The 19,682-nt window shown below is 36.3% G+C and overlaps 1 protein-coding gene across 8 annotated transcripts in view; it reads left to right on the forward strand.

The window, feature by feature from the left end:
- IFT74 (intraflagellar transport 74) overlaps positions 1-19,682 on the forward strand; it is an 89,923-nt gene that overhangs the window by 59,321 nt on the left and 10,920 nt on the right. For 2 of the 8 annotated variants that reach the window (XM_014853385.3, XM_014853384.3), the window contains exons 17-20: positions 6,754-6,917; positions 7,464-7,589; positions 11,311-11,371; positions 12,698-13,785. In XM_014853385.3, the coding sequence (XP_014708871.3) occupies positions 6,754-6,917; positions 7,464-7,589; positions 11,311-11,371; positions 12,698-12,816 (470 nt within the window). In that variant the 3' untranslated portion in view covers positions 12,817-13,785. Of the gene's footprint in view, positions 1-952; positions 1,061-3,548; positions 4,527-6,753; positions 6,918-7,463; positions 7,590-11,310; positions 11,372-12,697; positions 13,786-14,647; positions 16,355-19,682 lie in introns of those variants that run through there. The other 6 variants (XM_070495828.1, XM_070495826.1, XR_011497450.1 and 3 more) reach the window with 5 other exon arrangements.

Genomic DNA, 19,682 nt, shown 5'->3' on the forward strand with positions numbered 1-19,682 from the left:
AGGAAAAAAATAAAATCTTAAAAAATATATATATATAATGAAATGGTGCTATGATAGCAGCATAAGGAGCAGTGGAAGTATGTGGGGCTCATATCCATCCTAGTCTTCAGTAGTTAGGAGAGGTATCATAGAGGAGGTCATGTTTTAATTATAATCAGTTTAAGTCATGATGACTAACGTGAGACTAGAGCAGTACTGTTCAATAGAAATGTAATGCCAGCCATATATATAATTTTAAATTTCCTAGTAGCCACCTTAAAAAAAGTAAAAAGAGACAGGTGAATTTTAATAATATATTTTATTTAACCCATTGTATCCAAAATATTATCATTTCAACACATGATCAATATAAAAATGACCAATGAGACTTTATCATTATAGCGCATCTCAATTTGGGCTAGACGCATTCAAATGCTCCAAAGCCATTTCTGGCTAGGGGCTGCACTTTGGATAGTGCTGTTAGAGATTAGAAACAGATACACAAGATTGGGTTAAAGAGCCTAGGATAAAGTCATGTAAAAATTTGTATGGAATCTTTGAACTGGTGGATTCTAACTCTGGGTGTTCTTTGTGCTGGTGTGTGGGGACTTTGAATTAGTTATGTTTTTATTTGTCTATTTGGAATTACTCTGGCAGTTAGTGGGATTATGGGGAATGAAGATAATATTTGCTAACTTAAAGTGCTGAACGATTCTTGAAATGCAATAATGGCTCCACAATATCCCTTTATCTGGAATCTCAAAATTCCAGAAAACTCTTGGCAACAAAACCTAATCTGATCTGAACTGACATGAAGCTGTTTATGGTCTTTATTATCCTGCCTAGTGTAGCTGTTCATACATGTGATGCAGAAATATTCACGTACTTGATGATAGGATGCTGCCTCAGACCCTGCTGTGGGAGTTATGTAATAATCAGTATATGCACTATTTTTCTTTTCTAAAATCTGAAGAATTCTGCATTCTGAAACACAACTGCCTAGGAGTTTTACATAAGGGATTATGGACCTGTAAATGCATACTGAATGCTGTTAATGTACAACTGACTTTAAATTGATGATGTAAGTGGGCAATTGTTTTTATTCTATACATCTAAGTATATTTTATCTGCCCAGATTTGTTTAGTTTGTTTCCTGTTCTTTTATTTGTATATCTGAATTATATGCCAGGCAACTAGAGGAGATACATTCTAAATTTGATTTATAACTACTACTATTTGATTCATAACTACGAGTTATTAATTGCGATGAAAACCATATAACATAAAACTTGCCATCTTAACTACTTTTAAGTTTATAGTAAACTGTCTGCACATTGTTGTGCAATGGCTCTCTCGAACTTTTTCATCTTGCAAACCTGAAACATGCCCATTGAAAAACAACTCCCATTTCTCCCTCCCCCTGAGTCCCTGCTAACCACATTCTTCTTCATGTTTCCTTGAGTTTGACCACGTTAGATGCCTCATAGAAGTGGAATCATGCTATGCTTGTCTTTCTGTGAATGGTTAATTTCACTTGTAATGTCCTCAAGCTTCATCTATATTGTAATGTGTGACAGGATTTTCTTCTTTTTTAAGGCTGAATAATATTCCATTGTATGTACATACTACATTTTCTTTATTCATTCATTTGTTGATGGATATTTAGGTTATTTCTACCTCTAGGCTATTGCGAATCATGCTGCAATGAATACAGGTCTGCCAATATCTCTTCAAGATCCTTTTTTTAAATTCTTTTGGATATATACGACTATGAGTATTTTTACATCTTTATTTTCTTTTTTCTATTTGCTAAAGAATTTTATGTTTAATTATTCCATCTAGGAAGCCTCTGCTTTGTGTTTTAGACCATAGTTTTAAGTTTTTTATTTATCTAAGGCCAGTATTACTTCAACATGTTTTTGCTTCCTTTAAGCTATCTTTGTGTAATGGCTGTTGAGAAACATACATTTTTTAAAAGGTAAATATCAGTAAAAGGAAACAAATTCAATTATCAGGACTTTTTATTCCTTTCGTCATTTTGTTTTGACATTTCCTTTTAAAAACTAGTCATTATATTTTCTCCAGAGATGTAGAATTGAAAAAGAATGAGAACTGGCTTCAATGGAAATAAAAATCCAGTTTATTACTATGATAAGAATTTTGCTGAAAATTTTCCTTATTAAGGTTTGAATCCTTCGACCCTTACAATTAATTTTATTTACTCAATTATTTTTAAGTGTTAATTTAAAAGCAAGCATATAAATTATTTTTTTCTCTCTTTCCTTAACACCATCTCCCACAAGAAATTTCTTGTATCTGGAGATCGCCCTAAGAGGTTTATAACATTCTTGTTCACCTTTCAGAGATAATGAATTTGACATTCCGCTATTGTGAATTGCTCCCTTTCAGCCCTTGATGTTATAATTGGAACTCACCTGATTTTCTTAGTGTACTTTGTGTTTCTTAATGGGGCAATAACACTCCCAAGGGGGCAAAATTACTTCTTAAAGGGAGGGTAAAAAAAATCTTGGATATTGTAGTGGTTTGTGGCCCTCCAAAAGGTCACTGTACAGAAACAGATACACAGCACATCTGTAATAGAAAAATTTTATAGGAGGGAGATGATTGGGAAAAAAAAGTCTACACATGGCTGCTTAGAGGGACAATAATGAAAAAAAAGATTGAGAAACACTGGTGTACGGCAGGAGTAAAGACACAAGGATCTGTCAGCAATCGTTTTTATTTATATTTTTGGAAAGGAAACTCCAGGGAATAAACAAATGGGCTGATGGCACAATATTTCACAAGCGTTTGCCCAGGTCAAAGTGGTTCCTTCTGAGGTTTTGCTACTGTGTACACACTGCTTGGTAAACTTTGCAACTTCATAGCATATCAGAAGGAACTAGTCTGCATCCTCTTCCTGTCTCTTCCCTTAGAGAAGCTTTTAGCTTTTCATGGGGACCTGCTGTTAAAGGAAGATAAACTTTATACCAACCAACCGTTTTCTCCCTTTCTCTAGGAAAAGCAGTTTGTAATAGCTACTAAATATACTTTCCTAATATATCTTCAAATTAAACTTGTAGTTAGATTTATATAACTAGTTTCACCAGTCAAAATGTACAAGCTAAGTACGTTTCCTGTTTATTCAGAGCATTGAAAACCATAAGCCTCAGTGCCTTTGCTTCAGCACTTTGATTCTCATCTTAGCTATTTCCACCCAGCAGAGACACGGATCCAACAAAACAAAGCCCTCTCGACAACGTTTAAGTCCATATATATGTTTTTAAATATATATTTCAATATGGTTGAAGCTTAAGACTTAAAGGGACAAAAGGAAATGTTCAGGTTTAATTATACCAAATTAAAGCAAATTATATCACCTTAAAACAACCTCCTTTCTTAAATCAATGTCTTTTGAAGAGATTTTTTTTTTTACTATTTGATATTTTATACTTTATGTGATCATTGTTTTATTTGTAAGCAGAGTCACTCAATTCTTGAAGGTGAGATTTTTATTGTTATGTCACCTTCCAGGTATATGTTAATCAATAATCTTTCCGGTTTCGTAGGTAGAAGAGGAACGTTTAATAGCAGCTTGATGTTTGATTTCCATTAGAAGAGAACCTGCATAGATAATGAAACTTAATTCCCAGGAAATTTTGCTAAATCTTATATTAAGAAACCTACTGATTGCCTGCTCACATATTAGGGGCACGTCCTGGTAAGAGGGAGACTAAGTGCCAAAGTCTGTGTGTAAACTCTGCCAAGTCCTGATCTGACTGCTGAGCCGTGTCTTCGTGGGGTGGACTCTCGGGGACCCAGGAAAAGCAGCAGCTGGAAGTTGGAAGAACTGAGTACGGAGGTGTCAGGTGCTGCCCACTCCAAAGGAGAAAAGTGTTGAGTTTCAGTTCAGCAAAGTTTATTGCTCATGTATGATATAAATCAGCACTCTTCACAGGAGCACAACAGAATCCAAAGTCTCTACAGCATAGCATTTAAAATGTCTATTATGCAATAAAAATTTACTAGACCTGTGCAGAAATGGGAAAATGTGAGTCAAGGGGAAAGCAGTCACTGTAATGCACTCGACCTGAGATACTCCAGATGGTGAAATGAAAAGAAAAAGACTTTCAAAGTTTATAAACATATTTAAGGGCTTAGAGGAAAATAAAATCATAATAAATGAACAGATGGAGAATCCCACAGAGAAATGGAAATTGCAAAATGAACCAAGTGAAAATTCTGGAATCGGAAATCTAACTAAAATGAAAAATTCACTAAATGACCTTAATGGAGGATGGAAGACAGCAGAAAAAATGTCAGTGAACTTGAAGATAGATGAATAGAAATTATCCAGTCCAAAGAAGAAATAAAAATGAACAGGGCCTAAATGACCTAATAGACTATTTCAAGCAGTCTAACATACATGTAATTGGAGTTCCAGAAGGAGAGGAGGAACAGAGAAGGGGGGAGAAAAGATAGTTGAAGAAATAATGGCCAAAAATTTCCCAAATTTGATGAAAAACTTAATTTTACATATCTAAGAAGCTCATTAAACTCCAAACAGGATTAATATAAAAACTCCTCACCTAAGCACGTCATAGTTAAACTTGTTGAAATGCAACAGTAAACAGAAAACCAGGAAAGAAGCTAGAGAAAAATAACATGTATATACAGAGAACAATACATTTCACTATAAGATAAATTTTATCTTAAAAATTGATTTGGATTTTGTATTTTACTCCAAAATGTTAACATAGAAATCTTTCACTCCTAAATCCCTAAGTAATAAAAGGAAGATGTTCTTGTGTGGCTTTTGACACTCTGAAATACCACATATTTTTCTGAGGGTACTCATATCCCTACTTTAAAATAGAGGAAAAGTGAAGGCCAGGGACCGGCCCAGTGGTGCAGTGGTTAAGTGCGCACATTCTGCTTCTCGGAGGCCCGGGGTTCGCCAGTTCGGATCCCAGGTGCGGACATGGCACTGCTTGGCAAGCCATGCTGTGGTAGGCGTCCCACATATAAAGTAGAGAAAGATGGACACGGATGTTAGCTCAGGGCCAGTCTTCCTCAGCAAAAAGAGGAGGATTGGCAGCAAATGTTAGCTCAGGGCTAATCTTCCTCAGAAAAAAAAAATTTATAGTTCCACTATCAAGAGTTTAGTACTATTAAAATCTTGGCATTTATGTGCCAGACTTTTTTCTATATTTTATCCCGTCCTGGAAAAAAAGAAAAAGCCTTTCCAAGTATTCTCTCCCCAGTTATCATCCCTCCCTTTCAAAGGTTTCACAGCCAACTTTCTTAAAACGGTCCTCTTATTCTTGGTCCCGTTTCTTCTCAGCAGATATTAATTAAATAAAGTGTCCTCCTGGTCAGTGAATCCAACACATATTTTAGTCTTTTTTTTTAATTTCTAAGAAAGATTCTGCACTACAAACCATTCTTTTATTTTTGAAACGTCTTTTCTCCATGGCTTCTGATTTTTCTCTTATTTATCATTGTTTATTCTCCCTTACAGGATCCTTCATGTTTGTTTATCCTTTGAAAATTTAGTTCTGTTATGAATCCTTTTCTCTTGATTTCAACCATTCCCATAGCTTCGCTTGCCATCTTTATGCTGATGATTTCAAAATCTGTATCTTCAGACCTCACCTTTCCCTCTGGACCTCAGACCCATATATCTATACATGGACATCTTTACTTACCTCTGTTTGGATGTTTCTGAGATATCTCAAACATGATGTATCCTAAACTGACTTCAACCCATAATCTCATTCCCTTCCACAAACAAAAGCTTGTATGTATCTCCCTCTGTCTATCCTACCATCCATTCATTCAAATTTGCCTACTCAAATTAATTTGTAACCCCAAATCAATAATTGCAGCACTTTCACAGTCATTTGTGAAAATGCAGAGTGGTGAAAATTTTGAGTTGCCTGCCTTGTGCATCCCCAGCGGAGATCCAATGAGACAACACTCCGCCTTCTTGTTTTAGTCCTCATACTATAAACATGTATCCTTTTCACAGTGTATTTAAGGTCAATTTTTTCCTCACTTTTGTGCTTTTTCTTGGTGATTTTGTTATTTAAAATGGTGCCGAGCCGGGTGCTGAAGTGTTGGCTAGTGTTCCTAAGCGCAAGGAAGCTGGGATATGCCTTATGGAGAACACTTGTGTGTTAGATAAGCTTTGTTCAGACATAAGTTGGCAGTGAGTTCAATGTTAATGAATCACACATGAAACAAGGTTATGTATTAGTCGGTTGATGAAAATATTGTGACTAGAGGCTCACAGGAAACTAACCGTGTGTTTCCTGGAGGAGCAATGGTTCCGTGTTCGCTAACTCAGTGTTCACGGTGACTTTGTAGACTGAGCCACAAATAATGAGAATTGACTGTGTATGTAATTAAAAATCTTGCTCAAATATACGTAATGTTTTGTAACTTGCTTTGTTCCCCAAATGACTGTGTGTTTGTGTCATGCCCTCATTAAAAATAATGGGTCTTTATGTCATATTAAATAAGGAAAAAAACCTATGTGTGTTCTTAAATGTTTGTGTGAGCGTGGAGACAAGTGTGGCTAATATGCATCAGCTTACAGCAGTTACCTGGGGGGGTGAGTGGTTTTTTTCTTAATTTATCTTTGTATTGTTTCACTGGTTGCATTGGAACATGTGTTTCTTTTGTAAAACATTTTTCATGGTTGCGTTGCATTTCTTTTTGTGAAAGGAATAAAGTTTGACTATTATGGCCTTGAACCTTCGTTTGTTACAGATAGTCAGCGTCTACAGTTGGATCTACAGAAAATGGAACTTCTGGAAAGTAAGATGACTGAGGAACAACATTCTCTGAAAAGCAAAATTAAGCAAATGACAACTGATCTGGAGACATATAATGATTTGCCAGCTTTAAAATCATCAGGTGAAGAAAAGAAAAAGGTAAATGGTAACAGTCTTACAAAATTATAATCCAATTTTCTCCTGATCAAATTTAATATCTATGTAATCTATAGAATTTGTTATTTTCAGTTGATTTTTTGATATATAAGCTAAGAAAAAATAAAGACATTTACAAATGGAATTTAGAGTGATTTAAGTTTTAAACAAAAGGCAAAAATTGAAAAGCAAGGGATAGAGCACTTCAACAAATATGAACTTTGTTAAATGCAGATTAGATTGTGGTATTTCCCTAACTGAGACCTGTCAGTGGCTTTTTAGTGGCATTTATATTAATGTAAAGTAAATTTGGTGGTGTAGGAACAGATATGGCAGCCTTAATAGAGTTATTATTAATACAGTTAATATTAATTTAGCATATTATAGTTCAAAGGATATTTTTAGAAACAGGTTTTAGAGTAATTATAGACTTGGTAGAATTTTAACAGAATGTCATTGAAATTATTTGTCAAATATGACTTACATCGGCTTACTAGATATTTGCTAAAGGCTGTTATTTCTTCCGTACCTCTCTTTGGATCTACCTAGAAATTACATCAGGAGAGAACAGTATTATTGACCCGCAGAAATGCCTTTAAGAAATTAATGGAGAAGCTAAACGTAGAATATGAGGCACTAAAAACACAATTGCAGGAAAATGAGACGCATTCTCAGGTAAAAAGAAAGAAAGCGACTCTGAATTTCGCTTCTGTTTTTAAACTATCTGTCCCCTTCTTTTAATCTATATTTTCACTCTACAACAACCTTTTTCCATTTTTTTCACCTCTTTATTTACCAACCAGATTTTCTGACTTTAAAAATAGCCAGTTCTGTACAATGTCCACTCAGAACAAATTTACTCCTGCATTCCTGCTTTCTATGAACCTGTATTGAAGGCCTACTCTACGCTAGGCACTGTTCTGGCACAGGCATTAATGATAACAGCTTTTAAAAATTTTAGAAGGAAAGCATTTTTGGGGCCAGTCCAGTGGCTTAGTGGTTAAGTTCACAAGCTCCATTTTGGTGGCCTGGGATTCATAGGTTTGGGTCCTGGGCGCAGACCTGCACACCACTCATCAAGCCATGCTGTGGCGGTGTCCCACCTACAAGATAGAGTAGAATTGGCACAGATGTTAGCTCAGAGCCAATCTTCCTCACCAAAAAAAAAAAATAATAATAAAGCATTTTAATGCAGAAACTTTGCTAACTCATAAAAACCACAAATAAAGAAAATAAACCCTAATGACTAGTATTCCACCACTCAGAGGAGACAGATCTTGTCATTTTGTATAGGTCCTTCTAGTTTTTATGTAGATATTATGTGTACACAAACTTTATATATATACATAAGTACACATTTATTTCTGTATATTTATAGAAGTAGTGTCATTTTGTACATATTTGGAAACTTGTCTTTCATTATTAACTATACATCATAAGTACTTTCCCTTGTCAGTAGATATTGTTTTTAAATATGATTCTATATAATATTTGACTAGATGGAGATAGCATAACTTGCTGATCTAATTCTGTATTGTTGGACATTTAGGTTATTTCTAGTTTTAAAACTGTTTAAATAATGCTATAAAGAGCAGTCCCAGCCTTGAACTTCTTGAGTTACAGCTCTGATTATTTACACAGGATGCACAGTCAAGCCCACTTTTCATATCACTCGTCCTGCTGGTAATTGCCTGAACTTGTCTGACTGAGGTCTTCTAGATTGAGAGCTCTGTCTGAGAGGGCAAGATGATGTCTGTCTCATTCACTTTCTCCCCTATCCTGTGCTAGTTGTTGTCCCATAATAGGTGTTCAATAAGTATTTGTTGGAGCATTAAATGAAGCATGTATGACATGTACAAAATTATGGTCTGATAAAAATTGGTCATTCTCATATCTAACTAGTCTATATTAGCAATTTACACCTATGATTTATTAATGCTAAATGCATTAAAATTTTTCTTCCTTTTCTTTATATAGTAATATGATCTTTATAGACAATCATCATTAACATTTTGGTATAATACCCTGGTAAACTTTTTTCCTTTGCAATTATGCATCCAATTTAAATTATTATTATTATTTTTACAAAACATGAAATCATTCCATGCATACAGTCTTTAAGCATTTATTTTCTTATTTAAATATTTTCAAATTCTTTTTTGACCACATTTTTATGACATCAGCTATTTGATACTATGGATGTACCATTTAAAAAAAAGATATATTCTTGAAAGGGATAATATCCCATGTGAGTTTGCCACAACTATGAAAAGCTTAGAAATCACTAATTTACATAATTCAAATTTATCAGTCAGTTATTCTGTCTCTACTTCATAATATACAAGCCTAGATGTGGACTTATAAGTGGCAAAATTGTCCTAGGCTGTGTACTGTGGTGATGGGTGCTGGAGAAGAAACCCAAGAAAAAGTTTATGAGGTCACTGTCTTAAATGGGTCTAAGGAAAAATATTATATTTCTTACGGAATATTGGCCCTCCTTTTCCACTGAATAGATGGTTTAAGGAGGAAAACACTTGCCACAGTTTCTTAGAGCCAGTCAGTGGCTACCTTGTTTATTCCCACATTAAGTGCTAATCATATTCTTAACCATGTATACTGATAATAGGAACTTGTACCATAAGTCACAATTTACAAGCCGTCTCTGTATTTGTTGACTTTTGTGAATCCCAGCTGATCAAATCAAATCCTGATTTCCCTATCTTTTGCAACTATTTTCTTTAAAAATGGTTTTTGACATTTATAAATAATTTTACGTAACAGGATTTTTTTTTAATGTATGGCTATTATTTATTTGAAATAATTTAAACATTTATATTGGAACAAACTGTAAAACTTCTAGAAGAAAACAGAGGAAAAGCTCCTTGATATTAGTCTTGGTAACATTTTTTGGTTTTGACACCAAAAGCGCAAGCAAAAATAAAGACAAAAATAAATTAGTGGGCCTACATCAAACTAAAAAACTTCTGCACAGCAGAAGAAACAGTCAACAAAATGGAAGAGCAACTTACAGAATGGGAGAAAATATTTGCAAATCATATATCTGATAAGGGGTTAATATCCAAAATAGATAAAGAACTCATAACAGGCTTTTTAAATAAGTTGTAGGAAAAAGCCAGATTTGTGTTTCATGATATCTTTGGAGGTTTAAAGGCAAGTCACTAATATAGATATATAATACACAAGGAATTTGACCATCTGACATATGCTGCTTTTATAGCATTATTCGTGTAGCTCTTAAGAGATCTGCATTATAAGAAGGCCTCTCCTTGTATGAAACAAAGGGGGAGAAGTTTGGTACTTGACTTTGCAAAAGGTTATTAGAGATTTATAGTCAAAAAGTGCTGACTGCTTCCCTAAATCCGTCTTAACTTCAAGGTCCTACCTAGGAGAGCTAGATCTGATTTAGTAGTGTTAACTACACAGCACACGCATTTCACATGATTAATTAGATATGATTCATTCTAATATCTAGTTCTATCTCTAGAGGAAACAATGGGATGGATGCCACATTAAGACTGAACTTATGCCCTGAAAATAATTTTAACACGAGAATAGAAAGAAATATTGTTAATGCTGCTTCAGTTAACAGATTTTTAAAAATAATCATTACTTCTTGGAAATGCCCAGGCAGAACATTATTTTAAAGTTTCATGTTTCAGACAGTCCTTTCCTTAGGGAAAAAACTATGTGCATCTTAAAAAAGAAAGACCATAACCCAGAGTTACAAGGTTAATTAAATCAGAAAAACAGTTTAATTCTGTAATAGTAAAATTGTCTTCTGAGGAAGCAACCATCAATATAATATCCACATTAGCTTCCTGTTGATGCAGAAATTATTGTAACAGTGCCAGCTTTTTACCAGCCCTCTTATAATCTTCACACTGCAGCTCTGCTCTTATCACAGCTTGTGGAATTAGGCAGGAAATTTAGCCCTGGAAATAAGGAAGTTTCTTCTATATAGCTGAACCTTTGACAGTGTTAGAATATATTACATTTGTGGCATGAGACTTCCAGATTTCAAGGAAAGATTCCCATGATGTCCCATTCTTCCTTTTTAAGTTCTTTTAGGAAAGGGAAAATCATAAATTGTCTGTCAGTTGGCGTGTTCATTGGTATAATAAATATTTTAAATATTTTCCAATTAAAGTAAACATATAGAGTGAAACCTGTTGTCGAATTCAACATTGTATTAGTGTATTTAGTATTGTTTGGTCTTTTCTGAATTTCTTTTTTGTCTACCATGGCTTTATCTCAATAAAATGCAAGGAGTTGATAAGATTTAAAATTGAGTGGGGTTTTTTTCTTATCCTCTTAAAAGGGTGTATAATTGTTTTGAATATGGGCACTGGTTAACATTCTTCTTTTGTGTTTTTAGCTTACAAATTTGGAGAGGAAGTGGCAACACCATGAGCAAAATAATTTTGTGATGAAAGAATGTATCCTTTAGAAAGCTGCAAATGAGCTAGACTGAGTGATTTCTTTTTCTAGGAATTTCTTTGAAGACCGAAATGAAATTCAATTCAACACACACTTATCAAATAACTAGTATATACAAAACACTGAGCTAAACTATGTGGAGAATAATTGAATAAGACAGTTTCCACTCTACAATAGCCAGTGGGGGCAGGGGAGGCTGGGGGCAGGGTACCAAAGTGACTAATAGAAGGCAGACTATATAAAGTCATAGTGTGGCATCGTGGCTAAGTGCATAGGTTTTGGAGTTGGAAGATCTAATTGTAAATGGTGACTCTACTACTTATAGTTTATGGACTTTGGACAATTTACTTAATTTGTTTAAGCCTCAATTTTATCATCTCAAATACAATTAATTTTTCCTTCTTATAGAGTTGTTGGGAAAATTATGTATAACCGTATATAAGTATATGTGTGTATAGTTTGTTGTTGTTTGTAATGTTGTATCTTGGCTATCTGGGCAGCAAAGGGAGATAAACCAAGAAGTGTTTATGAGAAATTTGACCTTCCAGCTCATCTGTGTTTCAGCCAATTCAACTTCATCTTGTTTCTACCAAGATAGTACTTATATCCCATCTTATTTATCTTTTTCTGTGATCATAGGAGGAAGCAGCTGCTAAGGACATGTATTTTGGAGTTTTAAGAAACATTTCCCCAAAAGTTGTTTCCTGTTCCCTTTTTTGACCCATTCAAGGACATCTGTGCCTGGAGAACTAGATCCAGACTCTGGCAGCGTAGATATTCCTCTAGGACCCTGCTGAACTTCAGCTCACGGCAGCACGGACCCCGGCTTACCTCCGGATGAGATGCTTAGGGGCTCCATTCCCAGTGGTAGTGCAGCTTAGTTTAAAAGTAGCAGACTCCTGTTCACAATATGCTGAAGCCCAGCACTCTAATTTTGTGCAACACGAAGTAGGTGATTTTGAAACAGAGTGAAGTCTAGAGACTTGCCTGAAATTCTGTGTGGTACTGTAGACAACATGGTTCTTTTGAATATTCAGTTGTTCCAAGACCAGAATTGCACTGAGATGTATAATAAATAGGCTATAAAAAAAGCTTTTATACTATAGGTGATCTTTTTTGAAACAAGTTTTGCTTGGCCTTTTAGGTTTCAATTGGTGCTTAATCAGTTACAATAAAACATTGTTTTTTAAAAAATATTCTAATTGTGCTTTTTCTGTGCTATCTTCAGTTTTCAATAGGAAAATAGCAGTATGATTTGGTTTCTTTCAGAGCCACGATTAGATTGATATTTTTATTGAGTGTTCCTCCTTAATTCACGTAAATAGTCATAGCAACCAAGAGTCAAGAGAGTGATTACCGGCCAATTATGAAGAATGTGACCAAGCAGATTGCAGAGTACAATAAAACCATTGTGGAAGCTCTGCGTAGCATGAGCAGAACCTGAGTCTGAACCAACTGCAAGTTGCTGTAGCAGTATCCTCTTGCTGCTAAACTTTGTACAGACTGCAAAAAAATGGCTTACGCTTGAAGAGTTTACTTACAGTTTTTGAATGCTATAATTTTTGTGGCCTCTGATGAGCGATGTTTTAAATAATATAATAGTTCAATAAATAGTTTGCCTTTTAAAAAGCATCATCTCCTTTTATATTTGTAGTTATTTTATGTGGGTGATAAAAATGTCTCAAAGAACTGAGAGATAAACAAAGTAAAAGTGGCCATTGAGATTCAATTAGTTGGTATAATCCGTCTGTGGCAGCACATGAGCTCATCTTTCCAGGTGTCAGCTCTAGAAGGGGTGCAGGGTGTGTGATTTTGATTTAGCACTTATATCAACCTTGTCAATTTCTGTGTCTAGAAAAAGTAAGAATAGAAAGAAGATGGTTAGCTTTGAGCTTTGCTTCTCAAATAGGGCACATTTGATGTGTTTCAAGGTATATAAAGTCACAGGTGAAATATAACATGTATTCTTTATATATCAGTTGTCCCTAAAAAATTGGAATTAAAAACTTTTAACCTTTGCATTTTTAAAATAGTTTATCACATGTATATTCTAGGAAAAACATGAAGTTGAGAAGAATTGCTTCACTTGTGGTGGGCTCTTTTGGACTCTGGTTGCTGCTGTTCATTTCCACCCTGGAGTATGCATTCACTGTTTTAAACCGTAGGAGGACTTAAGTAAATTAATTTAGAAGCATTGGCAGAACATTTGAAAGGAAAATCTAGAAGAGGTAGAATTATTTGGTATGAATCTGGGAGACATTACAGTAACTAAAGATATATCCTCTCTGTGGGCAGAAGTCACCTTGGCCAGCATAAAATATTCCTTGAAACTATCCTTCTTTTGCTCTGATCTCATGGTCCTCAAGTTGATCTGCTTCTTAGTATTCCCGAAACACAGCATATTGGTTTCTCCTAAAAAAAAAAAAAAAGGCTTTATGGTGATATAACTTACATACTATAAAATTACCTATGCATGTTGCTTTCTTGAAGTAAATATTTATCACTAAATTATTCAGCTTTCATCTATGTGAGTTTAGTAGAGGATGAGCATTGTTGAGTTTGGTTAACTCTGGATTACTAATATGGGTGAAGATCCTGGACAGTGATACAGTCATTAAGGTGGCATTCCTAAAATGTGTTCCACAGATCCTGAGTTCCTCAGGTTATTAATAGGTGTTATACCACCGAAGGAGTCATGGTCCAAGGAGTTTGGGAAACATTCTTTGAAACAAAGTTAAATTGTTTTTTTTCTTCTTGACTGCTCAGAGCCATTAATATGCTAATGTGCAATAAGCTCAAGAAGAGTATGTATTATTAATAATAAGGGTTTTTCCTGAGTGGTGGGATTGTGGGTCTTTTAATCTTCCTTGAACTTTGTGCTACTTTCAAACTTATCTATGGTGTATATATAATACTTGGAAACACAACATAAGTTCAAATAAAGTCCCGTGCACAGTTAGTGCTTTAACTTGTGGTAGGGAGATAATGATAGTAAGATGACGCTGCAGTCGCCCACCTGGAACGGGACCAGTCTTCACCCAGGAAGAAAGTGGGAGGAAGATTGGCCTCTCCATTAAATATATGTGTTTGCATTATAACAACAGGAAGTTTGGCAGAAAAAACCCTGAAAATTTCTTGAAAAAAAGCAAAATTTCCAACTTCCGTTCTAAATTACTCATATATGATATTTGGGGAACATAATTGGGCAGGATTTCTTTAAACTAAAATGTGTTATCTGAGGGAAATTCTCACTAATGTCTCTTCCTTCCTCTCAGAGCTTTTCAACAAATCCAACAAGAATACTTGCTCTGCTGGGATAGAAGTGGAGGCTACTATCTGGACGAGCCGGCTCTTCCTCAGTCAGTCCCATTGCTCAGTGAGTTCCATTCCTGTTAAAATAACACCTTGCAAGTCATGTGGAAAGAAGCTGCAGACTGAACAAACATGCTGAGTGGTTTTACCAACAAAGATCAACATGGGAAAGTTCGCGAGTCTTTGTTTTTCCCGTGCTTATCCTTTATCAATAAGTAAACGTGAGTTCTTGACACTCCTTTTCACGGACTGGGGAGCCCCTGCTTTGGACCATATTCTGGTCTCATATTAAAGTGTAGAATTCAGCGCACAGTTAGCGGATTGGAGCTTGGAGCCATGCCATTCACGCTAAGATGAGAGATCAGTTAGTAGGAGCTGCAGGGGTTCTTTCCCTCCCCCTGCCCCATTTCCCTGTAGCTCTTGCCTTTGGCTCTATGGTTCCAACACAAATAGCCTTAGTAAATTAGAATGTGCAGACTTAAAGTAAGAAGAAGTCAAGATGGACCAATAGAGAATTGTAGTAATCTATTTTAAAATTGATATTGTATCTTTCATTTCATGTACCTTTTTAAATAAAAGTAGGTTATGTCTTTAAATTGCAGATTCATAGTTTGAGAAATAAAGAAAAGAAGTTACTTGTGATCTCACCAGTCTCTCTAGATGTGCATCTATATATCTGTCACATGTATGTGTTTTATTTATATATTTATGTTTTGGGTTTTTTTCTTCTTTTTTTTTTTTTGAGGAAGATTAGCCCTGAGCTAACATCTACCACCAATGCTCCTCTTTTTTGCTGAGGAAGACTGGCTCTGAGCTAACATCCGTGGTCATCTTCCTCTACTCTATGTGTGGGACGCCTCCCACAGCATGGCTTGACACCTGTGATCCAAACTAGCAAACCACGGGCTGCTGAAGCAGAACGTGCAACCTCAACTGGTGCACCACCAGGCTGGCCCCTATATTTATGTATTTTTAATAAAATTAAGATCATATTGTTCTTAAACTTACTTTTGCTATTTACAATTTTGCAAACATTTTTCCATGTTATTATATATCCTTGAACAGCAACATGTTAAATTCCGTATTAGTCTATTATAGGAATACTTTCTAAAAACAAACCCCATATTATCGAATGGGGTTTGTGGTGTAGCCGTAAAGTGTAAGCTTTGGATTGGGTAGCTGAGTTCGAATTGCAGCTCCACTAAGTTAGTCTCTCTGGATTTCACTTTCTTCGTGTGTAAAGTGAAATTATAGTGCTTAACTCATAGGATGGGGTCGAGGAGTACGCAGACCCCCAGGCTCTTGACACGAATGCTCTGAGCAAGGTGGCAGGATTCTCAGTGTGCAGGCATGCCCGCTTCCCTGCCCTCTTACCACCCTGGCGTGGTCCAGGTCGACAGTGCACTGCCTCATTGGTTTTAGTGTTTTTAAATAGACCAAACTGCCTCCATTACTGCAATTACAAACTTTACTGTTTTACTTAAGAATATTCAGGATGTGTTTTCATACTAAAAAAATAACATCTGATTTTGTAAAATTCTATTTTAAAAGTATTTATTCATTATAACTTTGTAATAACAAAAGCTTAATGCTTGCTGCTTATTTTTAGAAGATAGTAGATTATACTTTGCTGCCTGAATATCTTCTCTCATAATAAATAGATTTTAATGAACTGCTGTTCTGAAAACCTCACTGTGTAACCGTAAGGGGAATAGGAATAACCTGTGTAGAAATAACCCACTCGGTAACCAAGGCTGTTTTGCTTGGTCGTTTTCTCTATCCTGCAAATCAGAGTGATCAGACACAAGGGGAAGCTGTGTCATAGGAGGGAAAATAACATTCATCGGCGAGTCCAGTATATGAGAGGGTTTGGAGGGAGCGTGAGTCAGAAGAAGTCAAGCAGCCCACTACCTAAGGAGACTTAGATATACTAGAACAGCCTTTCACAGAGAAATAGAAAAACTAAAATGAGATTTTCTAAATTAACTTCTGTTTTCTTTCAAAATCCTTTTGTAAAACAATATTTTTACCATAGTAACAACATGGTAGTACCATGGAAGAAAGGCAGACTTAACAGTTAAAATTATATTTGGCATAGGGTCAAGAAAGACCAAACTGAAATATTATCTCATTTTCTATGTTATCACTTTCAAAGATAAAGTCACCCTATTAGAGGAAGTCCAGACTGACATGAAGGTGAAAGTATTTGAGTCCGTAAACGCAACCTGAATTTTAGCAAAGGAAACTACAGTGCATTTTTAAAAGCCTCTTTCAATCTTTAATTAGCTTCTTGTTCAAATGAACTTTCCCTTAGTTTACTGGAGGGAGGGAGGGCTGCCTGAGAGGTTGACCACCCAGCCCCCAGCCCCCACTGCCAAGGACAAAGCAGGGACCTTGTGTCTCAGGATTACGGGAAATGGTTATGAAGGAAAGGAAAAGAAAATTGCTTTTCCAGCTTCTCTAACTTCCCATGTAGCCTACAGAAAAAAGCAAGCATCCCTTGGGAGGAAATAACAAAAGTGCCAAAGAGTAGATGAATGGATGGAGCCTGCATCACTGCAGTGTACGGGAGTGCTTGCCTTTATAATGCCACACAGGCTCCTGTCCCCTGCTCACAGTGGTTATCAGAAGGCCAAATGGACTTTTAAGTACCAAGTAGCCCTGCCCTCCCAGGGCCTCTACCCTTGAAGCTATTTCTTAGCTCAGTTCCTTTTACTGCCAGAAATATCACAGTCAGAGAAAGGGGTCTGGTGAAGCTGTACAAGTCCAGGTTCCCTGTTTCCTTTTCTTACAGCACACTTGAGGTAGCCAGTGAGACCCTCAGAGGTATCCATAAGAAACCTTAAGAGACAGCTAATTGAAAGGAGTGTCAAGAAATAAGAAATAAGCCTCTTCTTACAAAACCACTCACCCCTGTAGTATCTCTAAGGTGCCCCAGCCTTAGCCAAAAAAAAGACCCCCGGTAAAATAAACATTCAAAGTTTCTTTGGTCTAGTAGCTTTTCATTGAGCATAGATTGAATTTCTAACACAGTTTTGCCTTACCACACCCTCTGATTTGTCAGACTTGATTCCTAAGATACTTCATGACCTCACTGTGCACCGCCATCCGCCTCCTTCAACAGTAACCTCAGCAAGCATGCAGGTATTGATGCCATATCTCTTAATTATCTTCTCAGTGAGAATTAGGGTATGAACTGATGGAAGGAATTTTTAAAAGAGTCTATCAGATTGATTGTCTGAAATTCCATACCAAGCTCATGTTTTGACATAGTGTAGCTACAGCCTCAGAAATTGTAACGTAAACAAAAAGGGCATTTCAAAATGAAGACGAGAGGAAGTTTAGCACTAACACACTGCACACCCTTAAGGAAAAATCCCTGAGATTTCAACCACCAAGTGGGTCACACTCTTTGTCCTGTCTGCTAATAATCTGACTTTATCCCTATTTTGTCCATCGTGATAGAAGCATCCACCACAAAAATATGATTAGACATTTCTTTAACTCTTCTCCATTGACGCAGTTATGTAAATCTAATCTCTGCAAAGCTTTCCCTTACTTGCTGGAAGAGGCAGAACCCTTCATATGACCCAAGCTAGTCACTCACTTCCTGTGGATCTTTCCTTCACCACCTTACTGCTCTGCTTGTACCTAGTTATTGAGGAAGGCGGCATAGCTGAAAGGGCACGGGACTTTGAGTTTGAAGAAGCACCTATTCGGCTCACTAGCTGAAGGGCTTGGGGCAACTCGTTCAGTCTCCCTGAGCCTATTTCCATGATTATTATGAGACTCAAATGCAGCTAGTGTGTGTGAAATTGCTTTAGTGTATAAAATGGTGGTTACTCTATTTCTTTAACTTGTTCCCATCATCACTCCCTGCACACAGACATCTGCATCGGTACCCATTCTTCCCTCTCAGAAGCATAATTGTCCCTTCTCAGAAGCGTGTGTCTCTTAGAAGCATGGTTTCTAAGTCCCTCTAAAAGAAGGTCGCTCTCTGTCCAAGGCAGATTCCTGCACTGGTGCTTTTCATATCCATTCCAGATTCCTTACGAATCTTCCTCGGTTCTGTCTAGCATTCCCTCTCTCCTCTGGCTTCACCTTTCCCCCGTCGATTTCATCCTCTCAGTAAACACATTCATTTTACTCCCTTTATTTTCACATTCAGAGTTCTTAAAAAATTAGTCTTCTTCACATCCCAATCTCTTTTCCAAACACTGCTCCTTCTGCTCCACTGAAATTGCTTTTGTTAACACAACGAGTGATATCTTAATTACTAAAATTAGTGGACTCTTTTTGGGTTTATTCCAGTATATTTTCTGTGTTGGGTTTAACATTATTAACCACTCCCTCCTTGAAACTTTTCCTTCCTTTGCATTTTATAACATCACCTTCGCTTAATTCTTCAACCTTTTTGTCCATTCTTCATTCTTTCCCTCGGCATCTCTTCTCTTCTGCTTCTACAAGAGGCTTAGGGAATTTTAGCTTGCCAAATTAAATAAACTCTTTCCCCTTGGCCATTGGAAGATCTCTATGTGTAAGGCTAATTTCATTCTGTGATAGTGATTTTGTGTTTGGAATAACTGTGTAATGGAAAATCGAATCATGATTACTTATTTCCCATAGGCTTGTGAACTGTTACTAGGTGTAGATAATTTTTAATAACAGCTAACGTGAGTTCAGTATATGCCTCATCCAGAGGTATAAAAAGCCACAGTAGCAGCAATAAAAACAAAAATCCCATTACCAAATGTGCCCTGAATGCTGGTTGTATAATTGTAAAGTACCAGTGTCATTTGAGCATCTTATTCTCATCTAGTACTACTGGCTGCAAGTATGTTCTTCCTCCCTCTTAAAGGCAGGTACCAGGTTGTAGGAAGAACTCCCTACTCATTTTTACTAAACTCTGAGGTTTTTCAGCAGGCTGTGGGCTCCCTGCAGAAAGGGATGATGTCTGTCATTTGTGTCCTCTCTGCCAAGCAGACCACTTGGCACATA

The sequence above is a fragment of the Equus asinus genome, chromosome 23, assembly GCF_041296235.1.
Source record: "Equus asinus isolate D_3611 breed Donkey chromosome 23, EquAss-T2T_v2, whole genome shotgun sequence".
In the NCBI taxonomy this organism is placed as follows: Eukaryota; Metazoa; Chordata; class Mammalia; order Perissodactyla; family Equidae; genus Equus; species Equus asinus.